The sequence below is a fragment of the Hypomesus transpacificus genome, chromosome 11 (assembly GCF_021917145.1).
Source record: "Hypomesus transpacificus isolate Combined female chromosome 11, fHypTra1, whole genome shotgun sequence".
Lineage (NCBI taxonomy): Eukaryota > Metazoa > Chordata > Actinopteri > Osmeriformes > Osmeridae > Hypomesus > Hypomesus transpacificus.
In genome coordinates this window covers 16,940,762-16,964,483 of record NC_061070.1, presented here as the reverse complement: position 1 = coordinate 16,964,483, position 23,722 = coordinate 16,940,762, and the positions used below count along the sequence as shown (strand labels likewise).

Below are 23,722 nucleotides of genomic sequence, written 5' to 3'. Positions count from 1 at the left end.
CTACCAGGAAACGTCCCACCTATTCCCATGATGGTATAAACACTAGTTAGAGGTTGAGCATTTTCAAACAGAGTTCACATTTAATTGTATTGTTCCAATCAAAAGACCACAGGATGTAGTTTTGCGTATTTATTTGTCTATTCTGTTACGACAAGGCCCCATTTCTGATCCTTCACAAACAGATCATAAAAAAACGAACACTTAGAAAAATATACATTGATATTAGAACTGAAAACTTGAAATTCAGTGTTTATCCAAATATATACTTTGCTTATTAAAAACTATTAAGGAGTTCAGAGAGTTGTTGCTTCGAACCAGACTGAGGTGAAACAAGAATCCCATGGATACAAGATGGTGTGTTACTTTCTGACCCCTGTTAAAGCTTATTTACATTCAGGGTGGCTGACTGTGTGAATGAAACACTTGACTGGTTCTACTTTGTGTCTACTGAGAGCAGGAGAAGAAATAAAGGAGTTTTGAGGACAACTGAATGATATGCGATCCTCTCGTTCTGCTGTCTATCTGTCTGTCTCTGTGTCTGTCTGTGTCTGTCTGTGTATGTCTCTGTGTCTGTGTGTGTCTGTGTGTGTCTGTCTGTGTCTGTGTGTCTGTCTGTGTCTGTGTGTGTCTGTGTGTCTGTCTGTGTGTCTGTCTGTGTGTGTCTGTCTGTGTCTATGTCTGTCTGTGTCTGTCTGTGTATGTCTGTGTCTGTCTGTGTCTGTCTGTCTCTCCCACGTTCTCCCTGTCCGGTAAAGACTTCCAGGAGCTGGATGAGGGTCCTGCTACTAAGGCTACAGTTACAGTACTAAAACCTTCCGCTGAGTTCCTTTCCTCCCGTCCACGAAGACGATGATGTGTGGAGAAGGAGGAATAGGGGTTGTAGAGGTTTGATTAAGACGAGTCCTCACCTCCTCCGCTCCTGAGTGAGGTTGTACTTGTGTGGCATCGAGGCGCTGTCAGACACGCACTTAAGCACTTTGATAAAAGGCAACAGTGTATCAAGAGAGGTTGAATCACTCCTTCAGTATCTTTCAAGAGGACTACCTCATCCCCAAGGCTTGAAGGACAAGGCTTGTCCTTCAATACCCTCCCATGCTGGCACGCGCACACACACACACACACACACACTCTCAGGTATGTCTATCCAACATAATTAGAAATATCCACTCAGTTCCGCGCCGATTTCAATCAGAAATATTGAAGTGTTCCTTCCTCTCTCTTCTGATGCACGCGTTTTTACCGTAGTCATATTCAAGTCAGGTGTCCTTCTCCTCGCTCCTCTATTTCATAAAGTTCTAGAATATTCTGCCCTTCATAAAGTTCTAGAATATTTCCCGCGATGCGAAACGCCTCTAAATAACTGTGGGGTTCAGTTCAGTTCTTCTCGATCTGGTCAATGTCCAGCTCTCCTCCCAGCTGGTAAATGTCTTTCCCTGTCCCAGAGTCCCCTCTCCACAGGGGGCTCCTGTCCCCCCCTGGCCTCCCCCCGACACCCCCTGGAGAACCAGGCCGGGAGTCCCCACTGCACAGGGAGTCGCTATCTAACTCCTCGTACGAGGAGTCCTCCTCCTCCTCCTGCCTACAGGCTTCCTGTTCTGTTTCCCCGCCCAGGTTGGACACAGGGGCGAAGTCGGCGTCTGATTGGCTGAAGCTCCAGGAGGAGGGCGGGGAAAGGCTTGATTGATAGCTGTCAGACCTGGGGGAGATCCAAGGGCAGCTCAGACTGTGGAACGTCGGGAGTTTCTGTTTGAACAGAGGAAGAAAAAGAATGCCGGTCAGCATGACTTCCATCATGTTGATATTCCTAAGATCTAAATCTAATAGACGTAATGAAGCCATAAAATGATGTGCAAGGCTTTTTGAGGGAAACTGCAGAACAGCATGTGGGAATGTGACTCATGTTTCTCTGGAAAAGGCTAAGTTAATCTTGCCTTCGCCCACAAACACACACGCACACACACACAAATTCCTATGTGAACTGGATGACATGAAAAACGTGTAAGGACACACCAATTATAAGATTAGTTGTAAACTACAGGATGTCCCTTTTACCTTCCCATCTCCTTTTGCCTGTCCTCCCACACCAGAAAGAAGTTAGGACGACCCCCCCCCCCCCCCCCTCCCAGGATCACTGGTCATGTTTATTCAAATTCATATTTCTGCATGTGCGTCGTGCACTGAGGGTTTAGCTGGTCACACTGACTCCTCACTTTGATTCTGTTTCTAAATCAGAGGACCTGTAATCAAGCTGTGAAAGTACTGTCATGCAGACAACAGTCACTCTACCTTTTACATTATAGGACTGTGTATGTGGGTGTGTGGGTGAGACAGAGAGACAGATAGAGTGACAGAGAGAGTGACAGAGAGAGAGACTGGCATAGAGACAGAGAGAGAGACAGAAAGAGAGAGCGATAGAGAGAGACTGACATAGAGACAGAGAGAGAGACAGATAGAGTGACAGAGAGAGAGACTGGCATAGAGACAGAGAAAGGAGAGACAGAAAGAGAGAGCGACAGAGAGAGAGACTGGCATAGAGACAGAGAGAGAGAGGAGAGACAGACAGTGAGAGTGACAGAGAGAGAGACTGGCATAGAGACAGAGAAAGGACAGAGGAGAGACAGAAAGAGAGAGCGACAGAGAGAGAGAATGTGTGTGGGAGTAGCCACACAGCAGGCAGACGTCACAAGCCAGATGGACAGATGACTCTTGAGGCAGCTCCCAGTTGACCCAGGTCTGACCTCCCCACAGTGACCAGGGATCTGCTCTGCTGTGCTGTGCTGTGCCTACCACCAACTGACAACCCCTGCTACAGAGGACCGCTTGGCAACAACTGTCTGACTAACTGTCTGACTCTCTCTCCACGTGATGCGAGTGAGAGGGAAGTGAGAGAGAGACGCAGACATAAAGAAAGAGAGAGAACAGGGTGTAAATGTGCTTGGTTGTTAACCAACAACCTTTAGCTATCTAACACATGCCCTCCTGTAACACTTTCAGGAGGACCAGCATCCAGTTTCAACTAAGCTTCTAATAAAAACACGTTTAAGGAGCTGGTTGCTCTTAAAAATGAAATCCAATCAAAAACATACTCCAGTGTGTCCTTGTCAGACTGCTACTCTACTAATACTCAGTGTGTGTGTTTCCAGCTTGTGTGTTTTCCATCCTAAGCTGCTTCATTTTAATTAACGTCCTCGTGGTCTTCCTTCCCTGAAGAAATAAGATGTGACTGACCAGGGACCACCGTGGCAGTGAGGGGGCAGTGGTGGCAGTGAGGGGGCAGTGAGGGGGCAGTGAGGGGGCCGTGAGGGGGCCGTGAGGGGACAGTGAGGGGACAGTGAGGGGGCCGTGAGGGGGCCATGAGGGGGCCGTGAGGGGACAGTGAGGGGGCAGTGAGGAGGCAGTGAGGAGGCAGTGAGGGGGTAGTGAGAGGGCAGTGAGGGGGTTTCTGAGGCCCAAGGCCTCCCCCACCACCCCCCCATCTGCAGGCAGTGACCCCCCTCTACCCCCCCCCCCACCCCACACCCAATTATCACCCCAGGGGAGACGAGAGAGAAGGGGGGGATGGTGGATGAAGAGATTGGGGAAAGGGAGAGGCTAGTTTACAATATGCTTCCTATTAAATCCTCAGGAGGTTAAGATCGGGGTTGAGGTGAAAAAATAACACTCTTGTAGGTTTAGTAGGCTTTTAGTTTGAGTACACAACCCTTGAGAAGGATTGGCAAAAATGGCAGCCAGTCTGCCTGAGGTCTGTGTTTCCTTTGACCAGATCCATGTCGAAGTATGGTCACATAACAAGGAGGCTGGCTGGAAGCAGTTGACTGTATGTGTGAGAGAGGGAAGGGAACAGAGAGGAAGTACATGTTAACCCCTTCCTGGTAGGGAGACCACAAAACAACAGCTTCTCTTCATTGTGTGTGTGTGTGTTTGTGACTGAATGTACGTCTTCCTGTCATCTATGCAAAACTTGTTTTGCTATTTGAACATTCACCGTGCAGCAGTACAGGGAACGTGGAAATTATTATACAGTATAGTATACAGTATATTCCAGCACTACATACATCAATCTATCCATCCATCAATTAGTGTACACAGTGTCTATGCTTATGTGGTGTTGTGCAGGGAGACAGTCACGGCATAAATAGAGGCTCAACTTTTATTTTATTCACCCCTCCCTTCCACAGTCCCACCCTGCCCCCCCCCTCTCTCTCTCTCTCTCCCCCCCTCCCTCCCCCCTCTCTTTCTCTCTCTCCCTCCCTCTCTCTCCCTTCCCTTCCCCCCCTTCTCTCCCTCCTCCCCCTCTCTCCCTCTCTCCCTTCACCCACCCACATGCATGCTCAGCCAGCAGCTCAGCTATGCTCATCAGCCATCTTCAGAATGGAACGCAGGAGAGAAATGGATAGGACAGGAGGACGAGAGGAGAACGAGAGGAGGACAGGGGACAGGAGGACAGGGGGGAAGAGGAGGACAGGAGGACACAGGAGAAGGACAGGAGGGGCAGGATGACAGGGTGGAAGAGGAGGACAGGGGGACAGGACACAGGAGGACAGGAGGAGGACAGGGGGGGGCAGGAGGACAGGAGGGGACAGGAGGAGGACAGGAGGGGGACAGGAGGACGGAAAGAGGTGGAGAGTCCCCCACACACACCTCCCCCCACAACTTTACGAGACTGAAGCAGCCAGGAAGAAGATATTAATACACCAGAGCAGAATCTGTGTGTCTGCCAGCCCTCGACGCAGTGGAGTAGGGAGAAACACATACCCCCTCTTACACCCTGCCATTTCTCTCTCACACACACACACACACACACACACACACACAGTCATTACTGAGGCTAAACGGTCCCCCACTTAGTTTTTTAGCCCGCTACTCAAATCTCAAGTCAAAAATGTATTCCTGGCCTGACAAGGTCAGCGACCTGGAGAGGAACACTTCCAGGGAAGAGGACAGCAGATCCCGTACTGGACTAGCTCCGCTCGTGTGACACAGCAAGCCACAGCGCTCCAACACACCACTTCCTGCCCAGAGCTAGCCTCCTCAAACAAACATGCAAACATAAACAAACTTATCAGACAAACATGTTGTCCTGTAAAAGATGTCCAGGCAGGAAGGGAATATGAAGGATGCTCAGATAAATCACACGGCACATTGGACTTCGAATGTGCGCACACGCACACACACACCAAAATCCCCCACTGTGGCTGATCCTCTAGCCCATTAGCATGACATACTTTCATGGAGCTCCCAGCCTTCATTGCTACATAACCACCAGTCCCAGACTGCAACTCCCCTGAAGAGCTCCTGTCCTGCCCAGCTCTGGAATGACTCCTAAAGGGTAAACCTAAGCCACATCACTAGCATGTTCAGCAACATGCTCCAATTACACAGAACTTCCCCCGGGGCAAAAGGAATGTTTCTGCATGATCAAGTACGTGAAGAACTTAGTGCACTCCACTCCAGGAAGCAGCAGGCCTGATGTGAGCAGTGTGCCTGACCATTCATGCCCAGACATGTCTGGGTGTGAACCTGTGTGGGTACGAGTCACCTCCATCTCTGCATTCATCATGTGTGGGCGAGGCCCAGTGTTCCCACTCGCTAGTGGAGAAGGGTTCAATCTGCTTTCTCAGAACAAGACACAAGTTCCCTGCCAGTGGCACCTGGCATTCTAGAATGATCTTTCTGGTTGCCTGCTCCACATGAGACAGCCGCAGAAATAATGAGGGAACCACATTCTCAGGCAATTAAGCTTTTAATGACCCGAGAGTTCTTGATTGTCTTGACCAAAATTAGACAGAGGTGGGTAGGAATTGATATTTTGTTTTTTGAGATTCTCCAAGTTCCTAATCCCTCCTGACACAGGTGACGGGGTGGAACAGCAGTCGTATCTCTCTTCGACCCCACACATCGCTCTGCACGACAGCAATACCCAGAATGCAGTGCTGTGCATCGTACAGGCTGTGTAAGTGTGACTACACCTCGGGTCTTGTTACTCATCACCGTATCCTGCTCTGTACCTTCTACAGACCAACAGCAGAGATGAAACCACTCAAAGTCTATACGCAACTTTCATTAAGCATAGCTGACATTGTGTGCTGTGCAATGTAGCTCTGTGAGAAAGTGTTGTGTGCGTGTGTGCGTGTGTGTGCGTGTGTGTGCGACTAAGCGCATGTGGCAGCTTCCGTGTCAAGGCTGAGTGCAGGAGTGTGTGGGGCAAACGCAGACAGGTGGTTAGTGTGTGTGTGTGTGTGTGTGAGACGGAGAGACAGATACCCCTGGTTTGACCCACGCCGCCTCGCACACACACACACTTACTGCCAAAGGCACTCGAGCAATGCCAACCTTAAACACAAACAAAGCTGAGGGAGGAAGAAAACGGTTGTAAAGAGAAGACAGGACAACAAAAGCCTGCTCCCTCCCTATTCAAACCTGGCTGTTCTCCATTTCAAAGAACCAGCCTGTGAACTATGGAGGTGTGCTGCATTCCTGACTCTATAGGTCAGGTAAGCCATGTGTGTGAGTGTGTGTGTGTGTGTGTGGGGGGGGGGGGGGGGGGGGGGGGGTATAATCCAGTATAATGAACATGTGTTCAGTTTTCCCCTCTCTCTTAGCGTCTGGCAGGGGCAGAGGAAACAAGCTAGGCCTCATTACCACAACACTTGTTGATCCAGCCCTGGCAAGACCTTGAGGACCTGACCAGGAACACAAATCTGTGGGGGTGGAGAAAAGGAGAAAGAGAGAGAGGGGGGGGGGGGGGAGAGAGAGCAAGAGGGAGAGAGAGGGAGGGAGAGAGCGAGGGAGGGAGAGAGCAAGAGAGAGAGAGAGAGAGAGAGAGAGAGAGAGAGAGAGAGAGAGAGAGAGAGAGAGAGAGAGAGAGAGAGAGAGAGAGAGAGAGAGAGAGAGAGTGAGAGGCAGGCAGGGAGGGAGGGAGGGAGGGAGGGAGGGAAAGAGAGAGGATAAAAGCTTGAGGGCCTCTCCTAAGAGTGGCCAGAATCTCTTTGGTTGTTCACTCAATAGCTCTCCAGTGAGTCTCCACACAGAGCTGAACATCCAGATCTCACAGCTATACATGTCAGCATAAACAAGATCTTAATAGGACTAAGAGTCTTTCGAATCCTTCAACCCTCCCTGGACAGCATACAGGTCCTAACCTGCTCCCTCCACCTCAGCGTCCTGTGGTCAGTGACCCCTGCCCTGTTGGCCGGACCTCTGCCAGAGAGGAAGGGTGGGGAGAGGAACCAGCGATGAGGGTTCAACCTTTGGATCAGCTGTTTACCCAACAGTCAATGAAATGATAACTGGAGGCAGCCAGAGTGTGATGGTGTGCACAGTGACCGAGCAGCAGGAATGCTCTCGCACGCTCGCTCGCACACACACACACACACACACACACACATGCACGCACGGCCTGCAAAAAAAAAAAACACTTAGTCGTGTACTCCTAACCAGCAACCCAGAAAACCAAATTGTGCTTGATTGAACCTGGTGCCAGATCAAACTGTAGGAGCGAGGTTGAGTTCGAAGAGCTATTGAACTCTGCTCATGGAAGAACAGAGAGCTAATTGTCAGGGTGATTTTGTTTTGGCCCTGGCTTAACCCAATATGCTAGGGTAGGCACCAAGGAATCAGGCTGTTCTGGGACAAACTCATGGCAGATTATTTCTTTACAGTTTTTCTCAATTGGTTTGGCTCATTTCACGAAACAGAAATGACATTCTCAAAACAACATGTGCAAACCTCCAAACCGCTGGGCACTTGTTCACAACAGATTGGAATTGTTCATTCCTTTAATCAAATTGCAATTGTATTAGCACATCCTTGTAAATGACAAGTGCAATTGCCTACAGTTTGCACACATTTCAAATGATTTTGCACATCTTTGAAATGGTTAGGTATAATTGCCTTAAATTAGGCCAACTATCAATTGAAAATATCTTGCTGGTCTAAACTGACTGTTATTTCTCAGTCAAGTGGTTGTTCTCTGCAAAACCTATTGGCATAATTTCTTTGTGTACATCATCACCTGCACAATAGTTCACTCCACTGTCAAAATCTTTCAGGCACATAATACCATGAAAAACATAATGGTATATACTGTAATATGGATCTCTTGGATCATCTGCTTACAGTCATTGTCAGGTGCAACTAGAACTTTACTAAACAAGGGGACACATCCGATCACCAATCACACAGTAAGTTTAGTTAGCTGACAGGAGCTATCCAGGAGTATAAATCCTTCCATCAAATATTTAGAGCTTGTCCCAGGCCAGCTCGGGGGAAACATCACTGATTGTGCTGCCATTTCAGAGAATGGTGTAGTCACCCACATTCCCAATCTTGGCCCATACAATACCCAGACCTGAAAAGTACCGTGGTTACTCATACTAGTCCCTTCAGTGTACAATAGGAATCATTTGATGCTGGGATATACAGAACAGACAACAGAGGAGGTGCATTTCAATACCCAGACACTCCTGGTGTCCTTGGACTGCCTGCACTCCGATCTTATCCCTCTACATGAGACCACTTTCTTACATTTGTCATTGTGTGGGACAATGTAAGCTTCCACCGTCACCCGCTCATCAGGATTCACTGCCCATCAAAGAATGCTAATGGTGCTCATATCACCTAACTCCCCATTCCTTAAACCTATCCAGGAGGTTTTTTCTGCATGGAGGTGGAGGGTTTATGAGCATCGGGCTCAAAACCAGAGGTCCCTGCTCCAGGCAATGGATGCTGCTTGTGATGATGTCACAGCAGATCAGTGTAGGGGATTGTTGCGGCATGAACAACAATTCTTCCCCTGTTGCATCCTAAGGGAGAACATCAGATGTGATGTCAATGAAATCTGTGGCCAGACAGACAGTGAGGACGACAACTAGTTAAACTCCAGCTTTGCTTTACTTTCTTACTGTATTTGTTTCCTTCTTGCCATGAAATGCACCCTCTGCAACTCTGACTAGGAGGGGGTCACTTGCCTGAAACTTACTGTGGTTACTCATACTACTAGTGTAGGTTATACATAATGTTAGTTTTGATGTGCTTATTGTATGAAAGTATATTGTGCTGCACACATTTCCTGTTACAGTAACCATGATGTATGGCAATTACAGTAACAATTTCCATGGCAGTGTAAGTGCAATATGTGATGTGAAACATTGTAGGCTACTCTTGAATTACTGTAATCTTTTTTCTGTTTGATACACATTTACATTTTACATGTATTCATTTAGCAGACGCTTTTATCCAAAGCGACTTCCAAGCTGTCTGCTTTACAAAAGTGCATAGGTCAATGATCCTAAACAATGAGATAGCCACAAAAACATTGTGGTTAGCCAAAACATGAAGCATACATTACAGTATTGTTGCTTGCTTTTCTACAGGTGCACTCTTGCACTTTTGAGGTTCATTTTGTTTAGTTGTAACTTGTTTGGCTACATGCTCTTATGGTTCTTCTCTTTGGCACTTTCTGTATTTGGGTTTTTCACAATGTATGCTTCATGTTTTGGCTACCCGAAATGTTTGGGGCTATCGCGTTGTTACTGTATGATCAGTGACCTATGCACTCTTGTAAAGCTCTCTTGGAAGTCGCTTTGGATGAAAGCATCTGCTAAATGAATAAATTTAAATGTAGATTGAGACACATTGTATTCTGGAAAGAAAACATCTACTACAGTAACTGTAGCACAGTGCACATGAGGGATATTTCTAAGGTCCACTGCCATACTGACAAAACATCTAAACATTTTGACCTGCAGTGTTTACACAATGCCAAACTGACTTTTCATTTTGGGGGCACTGACTATTTGTATGAGAGAAGGATTTAGTTTTGACTGATAAGTTGTCTGTTTTAGGAAAGAGATGACCCTTTGCAGGTGTTCCATGGTGTTTTGCTGAACCATCTGGGTTATTTTGGCAAATGTATTTAAAGGTTTGAGAATGTTCTATTTTTTTTCGAGAGATGAGCCAAAGCAATCGAGAAGGAAATTTTCATTTTGAGGGCACTGACTATTTATATGGGAAAATGATTTGGTTTTGAAGCATGAGTTAACTGTTTTGGGTGAGATATGACCTTTTGAAGGTGATCTATGTAGTTGTGCTGAACCATATAGGATATTTTGCTAAATGCACGTGGAGCTTTGAGAATGTCATTTCTGTTTCAAGAATTGAGCCATAGCAATTGAGAAAAACTGTAATCACAGGAAAATCAAGCCTAAGCTCTTTGAAATTGCTGGAGTCAGATTGGAGTTCTCAAAATGTGATCTCCTCTCCTGTGTGTGAGTGTGTATGCCTGTGTGTGTGTGTGTGTCATCTCCTCTACTAACCTGCGTCATCTTGGCCAGGTCCAGGGAGGGTCTTGGTTCCTGAGGGTCTTCTGCTCTCCTGCGCTTCATCCCAATCTTCTTCTCGTTGAGGACACAGGGATGTGACATGCTCCTGGAGAGACCCCCTGCCCCCGCCGGCCTCTGCCCACCTCGCCTCACCATCTCTGGGGTTGAGTCCGGGGAGCTGGCCCCTGGGGCGTCCCCGGCCCGGGGCTCCAGCAGGCTGATCTGCTCGTGGGACTGCGACAGAGGGCGTAGGGAGAGCTGCTGGTGGGGGTGAGAGGGGGAGCGGGGCAGGGCGGTGAACAGGGGGGGCAGGTGTGGGCTGAAACAAGGCAGCTCCAGAGGCCTGTCTGTGGGGCTGCTGGAGTGAGAAGGCAGGCTGAAACTGGAGCTGCGCTGCATGGCAGGAAAATGGCCGCCAGAGATCCCTGCGACCCCTCCCCCCCCTCCGGGGTATCTCTGAACGCTGCCCCCGCTGTAGCACCGCCTCTTCTCTACCGCCATCCACACCCGCGACCCCTGCGGTCGCCACGACGACCGGCACCGTCCGAACTCATCGGAGAGAGAGAGGGAGCGGCAATGGCGCTTGCTGGGGGGCGCAGTGGCGCTGGCGTGGGGGAGGGAGGGCGGGGCGCCCAGCTTGGCGTCGCCCAGGTTAAGCTCGTGGATAAGGCTGGTGATGGCGGAGGCAGTGCCCGGTCCCTCCCGACCCCAGCTCCTCCTCTGGTACCCGGGCAGTGCGTCCCACAGGCTGTCCAGGCTGGCGCTGGCCTGGCACGGTGCCCCCCGCTGGATGGCACAGCCTCGGCCCAGGTCCAGCCACACGTCCGCCTCTGAAACACAGGAGAGGCAGATCAGAGCGTCAGACTCAGGAGAGGCAGACTCAGGAGCGTCAGACTCAGGAGCGTCAGACTCAGGAGCGTCAGACTCAGGAGCGTCAGACTCAGGAGAGGCAGACTCGGGAGAGGCAGACTCGGGAGAGGCAGACTCGGGAGAGGCAGACTCGAGAGAGGCAGACTCAGGAGAGGCAGACTCGAGAGAGGCAGACTCAGGAGAGGAAGATCAGAGCGTCAGACTCAGGAGAGGCAGACTCAGGAGCGTCAGACTCGGGAGAGGCAGACTCAGGAGAGGCAGACTCAGGAGAGGCAGACTCAGGAGAGGCAGACTCAGGAGAGGCAGACTCAGGAGCATCAGACTCAGGAGAGGCAGACTCAGGAGCGTCAGACTCGGATGAGGCAGACTCAGGGGAGGCAGACTCGGGAGCGGGACTGCGGCCCCAGCGCCCCCTGCTGCCTGGGAGGATGGATGATGTAGAACGACGGGCTCAGACCTGCCATCTCCTGCACAGACTGTTCTAGAGGGGTCGCATGATGATTTAGAGGGAAACGATAACTTCAACGATAACTGGTTCAACGTGCAGCACAACTAGTGATCGACACTTCGCTAGCCGCTTGCGAGGCGCGCGCACACACACACACGTCACAGAAGCTTGGACGTGGTGAGCTATGAGAAGCCCAGGGCCAGAAGTGGTTCCAGGGAAGTATGGTTTGACAAAAGATGATGACAGCTCCATATCAAACACAGCTTTTTAAGCGTCTAGAACTCTACTGTGTGTAAGAGCCAGACACACCCTGGAGGGATGCCAGTCCATTCACACCACCTCTCCTCTCCTCTGACAAGCGCACTGTGAAGCTACGCTGCTATAGTCCATTGAGGAAGAATGTGTTCCTCAGTCTGTCAGACATGTTTATTGGAGGATTTAGGGCAGGGTATCCACTGGAAGAACTAGACTCACTCTGGACATTCAGATCCTTGGACACACTTTTCCCTCGACAGTTTATTACTTCACAAGTGTCAACAAGTGTACAAAAACAACAACACAGAGTAGCTGTCAACATTGTACTGTTTCCGAACAGACTAGTTATTAATTGTAACTACAAAGTTGTTAATCTTGTTAAAGGCATCGCTATGTAATTCCACAATACCTGACTAAAAACATTTGACTAAATCCTGTCTTACACAACACCCTTGGCAACACAACACCAATAGCAACACAACACCCTGTCACAAACTGCGTCCAGGGCAGCGCACAGACGTCAGAACGGGGCAGGTGCACGCCGTGCATGAGAGAGGAACGAGTGATGCATGGAGAGGGAAGTGAGAGGGAGAGAGAGAGACAGACAGAATGAGGTAAACACAGACAGTTATGGAGGAGATACGCTGGGCAACACAACTACTATGGTCTGTAGGGGCCATTGCCAGAGAACAGGGTGGTTTGGAATAACCTCTGTAAATAATACTAGTTAGAGAGGGTGGGGGTCTGATCTCCCATCACTGGGACCTGGGGCCCCTGGAGGAGGGTGGAGGAGACGAAGGTACTCACCCACAGCCCCACAGGAGATGAGAGTGGTCCCTCGACTCATGTTGTGGACCTGGTGCTGAGCAGGAACAGATGCAGAGACAGAGAGAGACAGACAGACAGAGAGAGAGAGAGAGAGAGAGAGAGAGAGAGAGAGAGAGAGAGAGAGAGAGAGAGAGAGAGAGAGAGCGTGAGGGCCTGTATCTCAGATAAGTGTCAATACATAACTCTGGCCTGACTCACAAAGAGCTTGGTGTTCACACACACACACACCCCCAAACATCTAGTGTTCTAATCCCTTGAACTGTGACGCCTGGCATCTCTCTGCTGTTTTCAGAGAAAGCAAGAACAAAAAAAGGGGGCAAACTCATTACGTTTTACAGCAAGTCATCCCCAGTTCATCGCCATACAAAGTGTAACGCCACAACGTACACACTAGGAGCTATAAAATCTTAAACTGCTCTTAATTGGCACAATTTCAGTGAGGAACATTTTCGTCTGACTGCCCGATTCAAAACTCAGCCCTTTTATGCCATTAACGGCACAGGGAAAATTGTATAGCAGGTAAGAGGACCAACGGTCAGTCAACCACCCAAATAAAGTAAATCCTCCACCAGTTTTGTGCCAAAAACTACAATAGGTAGTATTGTGGAGTTTCCAAGACTGGACCCTTGGCTAATTATGCTCCAATGTCTGCCAAGCCAGGCAACTGTATGGATTTCTACATCCCTCCGATTACCTCAAATGAGCATCTGGCTAACTCCTGAAACTCTAACACAAAATCAGCCTAAATATGTATTCCCGTCACCCTCTTACCATGAATATGTCCTCGTGGTTTGACGGCAGGTGCATGGGAAAAGCGAGGTACTAGTAACTGCCTTCACGTGGATACGTACTCAAGTCATCGCTAACGTGTTCGCGTAAACTGAGGGCTTACCGCAACGGCCAGAGTTCAAATAAGGCCTTAAATTCAAATCCGGCCTGCTGCATGTCTTCCCCTTTATCTCCATCCCTGTCTTTCCTGTCACACTTCACTTACAAACTGTCAAATAAGACTAACAAATGTTTATAGCAAAAACCAACAAATAAGTATAGGGAGTTGTACTTTCCCACGTTCAGCTAGCTCGCTACCTAGCTAAAGTCACTAAAGTCGCTAAAGTGAAGGTTCTCTCACCAGATGCAGTTCAGAGTCCTCGGACCTCACATCGACCCCCTTCTTCGTCTCCAGTGTTTTTGAGAAGATGATCACCATGGTAACGCGCAGCTCCGCTCCAGTGATTTCCAGTGCAGAGGAAGTGCTGCCATAACGAAGGTCAGCAGAGGGGCTGAAAGGGCTCCGGAAGTTCCGCCTCCCATCTGCAGCGGACCCTGCGGCGGTCTGGGAATGTCTCGCACTTGTCAGCCAATCCCTGCGCAGGAACAAAGACTATGAGAGTGACTGATCCTGCAGCATGCAAGCGTTGACACCTATGGTTGACACCTGTATCGTGTTGACAGTGGTGTTAGCTCCAACATAGGAAAAGCTCATAGTGGAAAAGTGTACTCATGCCACAGTAAGTTGACAAGTATGGTGTGTGTGTGTGTAAGTGCATTTGTGTGTGCACACATGTATGCTTATAAGTATTTATATTTGTTGGTTTATGTGTCTGACTTTGCAGCATTCCAGAAAAAAAACCCAGATAAGTCTACTGGTGCACATATGTTTTTAACCCAACCCTTACCATGCGAACAACTTGGACCAATTAGCAGATAAAACAGGAAAATGACTACAAACAAAAGCTTCAAATACAATATTTGCTTCCTAAAACGCATAATAGGACACATCGAAAACAAGCGCAAACACACTTCTCGTTAGGACAGATTATGACGTCCACTAAACCAGAGCAGGCTAATAAAAACACTGAAGATTCTGTTCCTCTCACTCTGCTCTCTTCCAACATGCCCTCTCGTCAGTGGTCTCGTGTCTTCATGGAGCCTCCTAATGTTTCATGTGGGCTTGTCCTAACCAACAGCCAGCATATGACTCCCATTATCTCCATTTATGCCTGCAAGCCAGTGGAGCAGGACTGGGCCTCCGCGTGCTAGAGGGCCAATTGACGCAGGAGGCAGGGGAGGGGGAACACTCCTCTTTATCAGACTCCCAGATTATATTACTGATTAAATGTGACAAGGAGGTACGGGTAAAACAACACAGAGTTGAAGTGAACTGTAGTGTGTAGGAGTGTGTGTGTGCATGTGTGTATGAGTGTGTGTGTGTGGGAGTGTGTGTGTGTGTGGGAGTGTGTGTGTGTAGGAGTTGGGGTGGTGGGGCTAAACTATGAGGAATATGACCACAGAGTTGTACGGACCAAAAGGCTATCGACCCGTTTCAGCTGCACATCTTGAACTCCATCCCCTGTAAATCCCTCACTCATTCCGTCGTGTTTCCAGTCTGAGAAAATTACACTGCGCTGCGTCCCACTGGCTTGGGTTAAGGGGGAAAAACGAAACATTCTTAAACGGCAATAATAATTTGATTTATCAATCCCCTGGAGGAGAGGAAGCTAAATGTGATCTGTGTCCATAGGGGCCTTACTCTCCCAGTAATGTGATCTGTGTCCATAGGGGCCTTACTCTCCCAGTAATGCTAAGCAGCCAGGGCCTGGCTAGACCTCAGCGCAGGGTGACTCCAGGGAAGAGCACTTGAAAGGCCAGTGCTGATGACATGGCTCCACGCCCAGGATGAAATCTGCACAGGCAAACAGTTGGACGCCTTAGAGGTCCTTGAGTTCCTGTGGTAGGGTGCTGGCTGTCCATCGTGATTGGTTACGACATACAGGAAGTGGGGGGGGGCGGAGGTCTGTTGTCCTAGCCTTGATAGGTGGCTTTTGATTGGATAGAGTGGTTTTGCCCCCAGGTTATTATAATGTTAGCAAACAAATTTGCCAAATAAATGTATTTATTGGTACCTAATCAGCATGAAGCCTTTGACAGTGTACAGTTTTGTATGGCATTGGGCTTGATAGATGAACAGGGGTAATGAATGAATAGCCAGCTCTAGATTAAGAAGACATAAACATGCATGTTTTACAGCCATCCCCGAAAGAGGCACTTCACAGCTGACTATTACTGGTCAAACCTTTGGGTTGAAGGGACTACAGATGGACTGAAATAGCGTTCGTTCATCCATCCTAATGACCAGGGACATGTTTCCATTACTGTGCGGACAGAAAGATTGAGTCGTTTTCTTCCACTATGGTGCAAGTCTCAGTAGTCTTGCGGGGGCATTCCGTGGTTAATAGTCAGCCAGGCATCTCTCGTGATCTGAGGACAAGATTGTAAAATTGGGCTGGAGAGGTCAAGACATACCAAGACTGCCTCTGGCCATCACCCCAGCACCCACTGGCTGGTCGCTTTGTTCAATAACACAATAACATGCAATAAGATCTGCAGAAGAGAACCACAAACAAAGAAACAGGTTTCATTGAATATTCCATCAAACAGAGGTCTTTCTTCGGTGTGGTTAAGTTTTGGCCTTGTTTGAGGATTCTCAGTTAGGTTTCTGTAACAACCGAGACTGTGAATTTCCCCAAAAGCTGTCAGGCTATATGGGTCTTATGTATCACTCAAAGAGTCACTTTAACATAAACTACTGTAGACCTGTGGCAAAAGGAAGACTGATTGTTTCGAAAGACACATCCCCTTCTAGAGAACAATGTGAAAATAGAAACTCGGTAGAACAGAGACTTATCTACTGCATCTAAAACAAGTCCCATGCATGATAACAAGCACGTGCACACACACACACACACACACACACACACACACACACACACACACTTCCCCCCTTCACTGTTTCTATGCATGCCTCTTTTCCTGCGGTCAAAAGTCAGCTGCACTTTATAAGTCACCGTGAGGCGACAGTTAATATGCAGTCTCTGTATACCAAACATAGCCAGTCCCTCTCCAGAACCAGGAGGAAGTGGGGACATGGAGGACACATCCCAGCAATTTCACATCCGCATTTTTCATTTAGCAGTAGCTAAAGATGTGTCGATAGTGCATTATGAACATCTGGAAAAACCAGTTGGTTACTTGGTGTTTCCTGATCTCCACAAATCTTTAAGATTAGTCAATCGCAATTTAGTTCCTGCTTCCGGTCCATCATCGGACAGCTTTTTAGCACAATCTTGCGTAAACAGGCATGCTTATGTTCTAAAAGGGTAGTCATGGCAACCTGGTAGGCTGTGACACATGCACAACAGCTGGTGATGTGGAAAGCACAACCTATGACCTGGACGTAGTAAAGATCTACACAAAGTCTAGACACCTCATCACTTCCTTATCTCTGGGTTATAGAAGCTCAAGTCGGAGAGGTAACGTTGAACGCATGAATAATCAACCCAGCGCTGATACACGGCAAGGCCCTCCTACAGCAGCTTTAATCACTCCCCCCCCCAATTTGCTATCAGTTCTCTGTCATTCCAGTCCTAATCTTCTCCATGCAGTCTCATGGTCCAACTGGACCAGAACCAGGTGTTAAGAGAGTTTTAGAGTTGAGAAGGCAGCGTATAGGGCTCTATGCCCCTTGAAACGACCCTTGCATTTCAAGAGATTTTTTTCTCCACATCAGGTACCACACTAATTATACCCCTCCCCCCCTTCTTTCCCCCCCCCACACCTCCCCTCCTTCCCTCCCCTACTCTTCCCTCCCTCCCACCCCACCCCACCCCCACCCCACCTCCTTCCCTCTCCACCCCCACCCCACCTCCCCCCCACCCCCTTCCCTCCCGGCTGTGGTGTCTCCCATGTCTCAGGAAAGGCTTGGCCTGCTCCATACACACTAGCCAGGCCCTCATCCATCAGGGCTAGGTTACACAAGGGCCTCCAGGCCTGTCTGTGATGGTTCTCCCCCAAGCACAGCCCTGTGGAGGGGACCTGCCCTGTGGAGGGGACCTGCCCTGTGGAGGGGAGGGGACCTGCCCTGTGGAGGAGACCTGCCCTGTGGAGGGGACCTGCCCTGTGGAGGGGACCTGCCCTGTGGAGGGGACCTGCCCTGCGGAGGGGACCTGCCCTGTGGAGGAGACCTGCTCTGTGGAGGGGACCTGCTCTGTGGAGGGGACCTGCCCTGTGGAGGGGACCTGCCCTGATGAGGAGACCTGCTCTGTGGAGGGGACCTGCCCTGTGGAGGAGACCTGCCCTGTGGAGGGGACCTGCCCTGTGGAGGGGAGGGGACCTGCCCTGTGGAGGAGACCTGCCCTGTGGAGGGGACCTGCTCTGTGGAGGGGACCTGCCCTGTGGAGGGGACCTGCCCTGTGGAGGGGAGGGGACCTGCCCTGTGGAGGGGACCTGCTCTGTGGAGGGGACCTGCCCTGTGGAGGGGACCTGCCCTGATGAGGAGACCTGCTCTGTGGAGGGGACCTGCCCTGTGGAGGGGACCTGCCCTGTGGAGGGGAGGGGACCTGCCCTGTGGAGGGGACCTGCCCTGTGGAGGAGACCTGCCCTGTGGAGGGGACCTGCCCTGTGGAGGGGACCTGCCCTGTGGAGGGGAGGGGACCTGCCCTGTGGAGGAGACCTGCCCTGTGGAGGGGACCTGCTCTGTGGAGGGGACCTGCCCTGTGGAGGGGACCTGCCCTGTGGAGGGGAGGGGACCTGCCCTGTGGAGGGGACCTGCTCTGTGGAGGGGACCTGCCCTGTGGAGGGGACCTGCCCTGATGAGGAGACCTGCTCTGTGGAGGGGACCTGCCCTGTGGAGGAGACCTGCCCTGTGGAGGGGACCTGCCCTGTGGAGGGGACCTGCCCTGTGGAGGGGACCTGCCCTGTGGAGGGGACCTGCCCTGTGGAGGGGAGGGGACCTGCCCTGTGGAGGAGACCTGCCCTGTGGAGGGGACCTGCTCTGTGGAGGGGACCTGCCCTGTGGAGGGGACCTGCCCTGTGGAGGGGAGGGGACCTGCCCTGTGGAGGGGACCTGCTCTGTGGAGGGGACCTGCCCTGTGGAGGGGACCTGCCCTGATGAGGAGACCTGCTCTGTGGAGGGGACCTGCCCTGTGGAGGGGACCTGCCCTGTGGAGGGGACCTGCCCTGTGGAGGAGACCTGCCCTGTGGAGGGGACCTGCCCTGTGGAGGGGAGGGGACCTGCCCTGTGGAGGAGACCTGCCCTGTGGAGGGGACCTGCTCTGTGGAGGGGACCTGCCCTGTGGAGGGGACCTGCCCTGTGGAGGGGAGGGGACCTGCCCTGTGGAGGGGAGGGGACCTGCTCTGTGGAGGGGAGGGGATCTGCCCTGAGGAGGGGACCTGCCCTGTGGAGGGGACCTGCCCTGTGGAGGGGACTTGCCCTGTGGAGGGGAGGGGACCTGCTCTGTGGAGGAGACCTGCCCTGTGGAGGAGACCTGCCCTGCGGCTTGGGAGTAGGTGACGTTATACAGATGGCCACTTCCAATCCAACACCCCACAAGTATAGCACTGCGATGAAGTAGCACAACACCTTTCGTCTGAGTTGGGGGGGGAGTAGGTTGGTGGGAAGAGGAGGGAGAGCGTGAGAGAAACACAATGTACTTGTGTCATGTGAGAAGGGATGCTGACAGCAATTATGACTCTCGGTTTCTGATGACGAGAGGTGAGATTCAGCTTTCCAGACAAACAATGATGATTGTTTGTGTAGCGCTAAGCTGTCTCTACGAAGCGTAGTCTGGGTGAGATGAAGGCATCTACTGATGACATGAGAAACCCAGAAACCCACCCAGAAGCTGCCTGTTGAGTACTGCGATGGACATTACGCATGTGTAAATATACTATGGATATTATGCATGTTTAGCAGACATGCCACACAAAGCAAACACATATTAGCGAAAACATAGCTTTGTTTTTTTGGGGGGGATCAGACACTAGACAATGAACACTAAGGCTACGTAAACCCTGTATGATTCAGATGAGGAGATATGCAGTGTGGTTATGGAGAAGGATTCGGGGGGGGGGGGAAGCAATTGAGAAATTAAGGAGAATGACTTCCTTTGTCATTCATAACAGGAGTCTTATGACATTGTATGACGATAAGACATGAGGTCATTAAAGACCACCTCAACACCCGACAAAATCCACACTCGTGCATTCAACACGAAAACATGCATATCCATGACTATGGAAAGAGATTGTGGTTTGTTTTTGCCTAACAAATCAATGCAGGTGCTTTCCTTTAAATAGATAACCCCCAGTGTCTGAGAGGTCCTCCCAGGAGAACGCCGCTGACACAACGTGAGGGGGGTGTTCTTCCCCTCAGACATCACTGCACCAACACCCTCTCTCATACAAGCTGTTCCCCCTCTAGTCCCCAGAAAACACACACTCAAACTGTACTGAGTGTGTCAATCATACACGCTCGCTCCACCAAGGGGATGTTCCAACCTTTGACATCTTTTTGTTTGTTGTAACCAAATATTTTGGCAAATCTTTGCAACCAAGGCTCTGGATTTAGTCAAAAGGATAATATAATGACCTTTCAGTCACCTGAACAGGTATAATCCTGGAAGATTGATATTTTTTGCATATTCATTGTCAGGCAGCTAATGTTGAATTCTGGAAACCATAAACATCCATGGAAAACGTATACATTTTCATGTTAAAACAAATAAGTAGGACTTGACCCCACAACATGACCTGACTGTTGGCTAAAAACATAAGGAATCCAACATAGTCCTCTGAAAAAAAAAATGGTACAAACAAAAATGGCAGCCCTTCCCAGAATGCTTTTCATCTCCTGTCCAGATCAGGCCAGGAGCAGGGGCTGGGGTTGAGAAGGGTTGCTCTGGTGTCTGTGAGAAGGCCTTTCTTCTTCTTCTTCTCACTAGTAGGTCTTGGGTTTGTGGGTGTCAAGAAAGACGTCTTACAAACGCATCATCATAACGAGGGTGGAATACTCACAGCAACACTCAAACCTCGGGGAACAAACATCAGCACTGTTTGTTTGGAGTTCTGCTGCCAGGCTTCGGACGCTCAGGGCAGCGGAGGCGGAAGCAGAGCAGTTATGACGAGAGGTCACACAAGAAATGATCGTCGTTAAAATGAGTTGTGAGTAGCACATAGGCACAGACAGGCATGGCTAACAATCCTCTTTTTTTTCTGGAAGCTTTGCATAACTCCTTGGGCACGAGAGAGAGAGAGAGAGAGAGAGAGAGAGAGAGAGAGAGAGAGAGAGAGAGAGAGAGAGACAGAGAGAGAGAGAGAGAGACAGAGAGAGAGAGACAGAGAGAGAGTTTAGACAGAAAGAGAATGGGCCACAGCCCCGCACACAGGCACCCAGCTGCCCGCTCAGAGAATGAAGCTCTAATAGGGCCTTTTGCCTCGCACACAAAAGCCTTGCAAATGTGGACGTCTTAAGCTCACACTGCAGCATAGAGTGATCCCCCTTTAAAAACTAACTCCCTTTAATGGCCTCCATAAATTACTGCTATGCCATGTCCAAAACAAGTCCCTCTTTCATCATATCGTCTGTTCTATCTATCTGAGGAAATCCAGTATAACTTGACTGCTGATTCTAACGTGAAATTGTACTTTCATGAACAGGAAAAAAAAACATGTATGTACTTGCACAGCAAAATGTTTTACAATGCCTCAAGAACATGAATGAAAGTTATCCATGTGCAAGCAATCAAAATATAATTAAGATAATTAAAATATATAAAAGACAACATTTTATTATGTGCTCATTTTGGAAATCCAATGCCTACCAAATCTCTTGCTCAGAGTCATCAGACAGAGTTTATGAGCATGAGTTTAGATCATTTTAATCTATATTAACTATTCAAAAACATGTCCAATAGGCCTCACCCTCTACAACATATTGTAGGCTATAGCGAAGTGCTTGTAATTAGATATTTGGGGTACAGATCAAATCTTAGCTTAACTTTCTCCTTGTTGCTTGCTGAACTGATTTTCCAAGTCTCCAAGGAAGTTAATAACTGTCTCGTAACCTGTAACTATAACAGAAGCAAACTACATTCACAAACTACTAATTCACAAACCTCTATGTCTGTCTCTGACTCAGTGAATGACCATATGAGTACAACTGTGTTAGGAAAGAGAGGATATGAAAATTACACTAACAACTTCCAGAGCATTTCAGTTAAGATATTCTGGTACAAAACCAGTTTTTTCTGGTATTCTCTTAATGATTTCATGAAAAGATAAACCATCTCCTCTACAACCGTGGCCAGAGGGGAAACAACAAGGTTTCATAAATATATCAATGTGTTAATAACAAAGTTCAAATGAAAGTGAAAGTCATTAAAACATTTGTGCCAAACTAGTCGTCAGACTGTACAATCATCATGCTTAGTGTGTGTGCGTGTGTGTGTATAAACTCCTAAATCTCTATCAAAACACATTACCCACCACCTTAAACCTTGCTCCAAAATATTCGAACAATACACCTTTCTCCTGCCAGCTTTCCAATTGGCTTAATCTCACTCACTGCTTTTGTTGCTTAGAGAGCACAAACAATGTTGGCTGCTCTAACTAAACGAGAGCAAGACCATGCTCTTCAGAGCTAGGAACTATTCTCAAAAGTCTATGTCTTGCAGAAACACAAACTAAGTGACTCATATCGAAACATCCTGAAACTGAAGAGCCTTCACAGCAGAACTACGACAAATATTATAATAACAGATGGGGCTCATAAAGATGAAAGGTTAAACATTGCAGATAAGATCGACGTGTGTGTGTGTGTGGGATGCGTGTGTGTGTGTGATGCGTGTGAGTGTGTGTGTGTGTGATGCGTGTGAGTGTGTCTATGTGGGATGCAGCTCGAGTTCATAACCGTGTAGTTAGATAATAAAACCACACCGGCCTCAAACACTAATACCAATACCTGAAACAGTCAGCCACACGTTAGTAAACCTGACAAGGATATGCAAAAGCTCAATTCATATTTTCCTTTTCAGTACAAACTGAACTTACTTTGAGAAAAGTGTAAAAGATAAAAGAGGCAACGAACTTTAAGTGGAGGATGGATTGCGTGTCAGCTGCGCGCAAATGAACAGGGTTAAGAGAGGCGTTGTAGACTTATCCCAGTGGCCAAGCACACCGCGGCAGACAAAGCAAATCATATCTCGGTTAAACTAAATATTCCTTAAGGCTCATTATCATTAGCTGCTATTGTAAAGTAGGCTAATGTGCAAGCTTGAATGGAAGGTTTGCGTAACAGCACTGCCAAACAGAACATTGTAGTGATCTGATGTAGATGATGTGAGTATGCCAAGCAACTTCAAGCAATCCACATGGAGTTATAAACTTAAGTTAGCGTATCTTCAGTTTAAAGACGCGTGAGCCTATTCCTGAAAAGCTTTTACAGTGTACGACTGTCACGACACCTTGGCGAGTATCAAGATCAACTACAAATCAGCAATATAAATACCCTTCAGTTCAGCTTCGTTTGTTCAATTTCCATCAAAGCTGCCCAAGATAAGGACTAAGTGTCCCTTATCTAGGCTATATAAGTCTCGCTTAAACATTGATATTGACAAACTTATATTGATGGACTATTACCTGGCCAGCAGAATCTTCTGAAGTTAAGTCATCTTCGATTTCACCAACAAAGGATGACAAATACAGACCACGTCCACATGCGACTCCGAAAGTGTAACTCTGAGCAATGCGCTAAACTACTGCTCCCAGTGCAATTCAGCTTCAACATTGTAACATTATCCGCGTTCAGCCAAACCATAGGTTACTCACTCATGGGGGTGGTGCGTCCAAAAATCTTTTTTATTTTCCCTTCGGGAACTAAGAAAAACATACAATCATACAGTATTTTACCATTCTTGGAATGGTTAAATTCGGTATCTAAAATGATTTACTTGGAATATAGTTGCTCCTTAAGTATCGAAAACTCACTTAACTCCCCAATTCTCAAAGTGGTATCGCCCATGTCATTTTCCTAAATAAAACAACTGTTAGCAGCGTTCACATCAACATTGCAGAAGGTATTCACCTAAGTGGATGATGTAGTAAAGGCTAAATGTACGGTTGTGTAAATTCTCTTTTTGCCTACACATTTTATATTCCTAACGTC

General features: G+C 48.7%; 1 protein-coding gene across 2 annotated transcripts; it reads right to left on the bottom strand.

Annotated features, from left to right (window-relative positions):
• Positions 1–58: 58 nt before the first annotated feature.
• Positions 59–23,345, bottom strand: LOC124474286 (protein FAM53B-like). 2 transcript variants are annotated; one of them, XM_047030265.1, is made up of 5 exons: positions 23,197–23,342; positions 13,853–14,087; positions 12,703–12,757; positions 10,317–11,152; positions 59–1,743 (listed from the first exon to the last, which is right to left on the bottom strand). In XM_047030265.1, exons 2-5 carry the CDS (start codon positions 13,928–13,930, stop codon positions 1,375–1,377), a joined length of 1,338 nt encoding a protein of 445 aa, XP_046886221.1. In that variant the 5' UTR covers positions 13,931–14,087; positions 23,197–23,342; the 3' UTR covers positions 59–1,374. The 2 variants fall into 2 exon arrangements, with proteins under 2 accessions (XP_046886221.1, XP_046886222.1); XM_047030266.1 differs by lacking the exon at positions 59–1,743 and adding an exon at positions 3,525–3,815 and having other exon boundaries at positions 23,197–23,345.
• Positions 23,346–23,722: the final 377 nt, after the last annotated feature.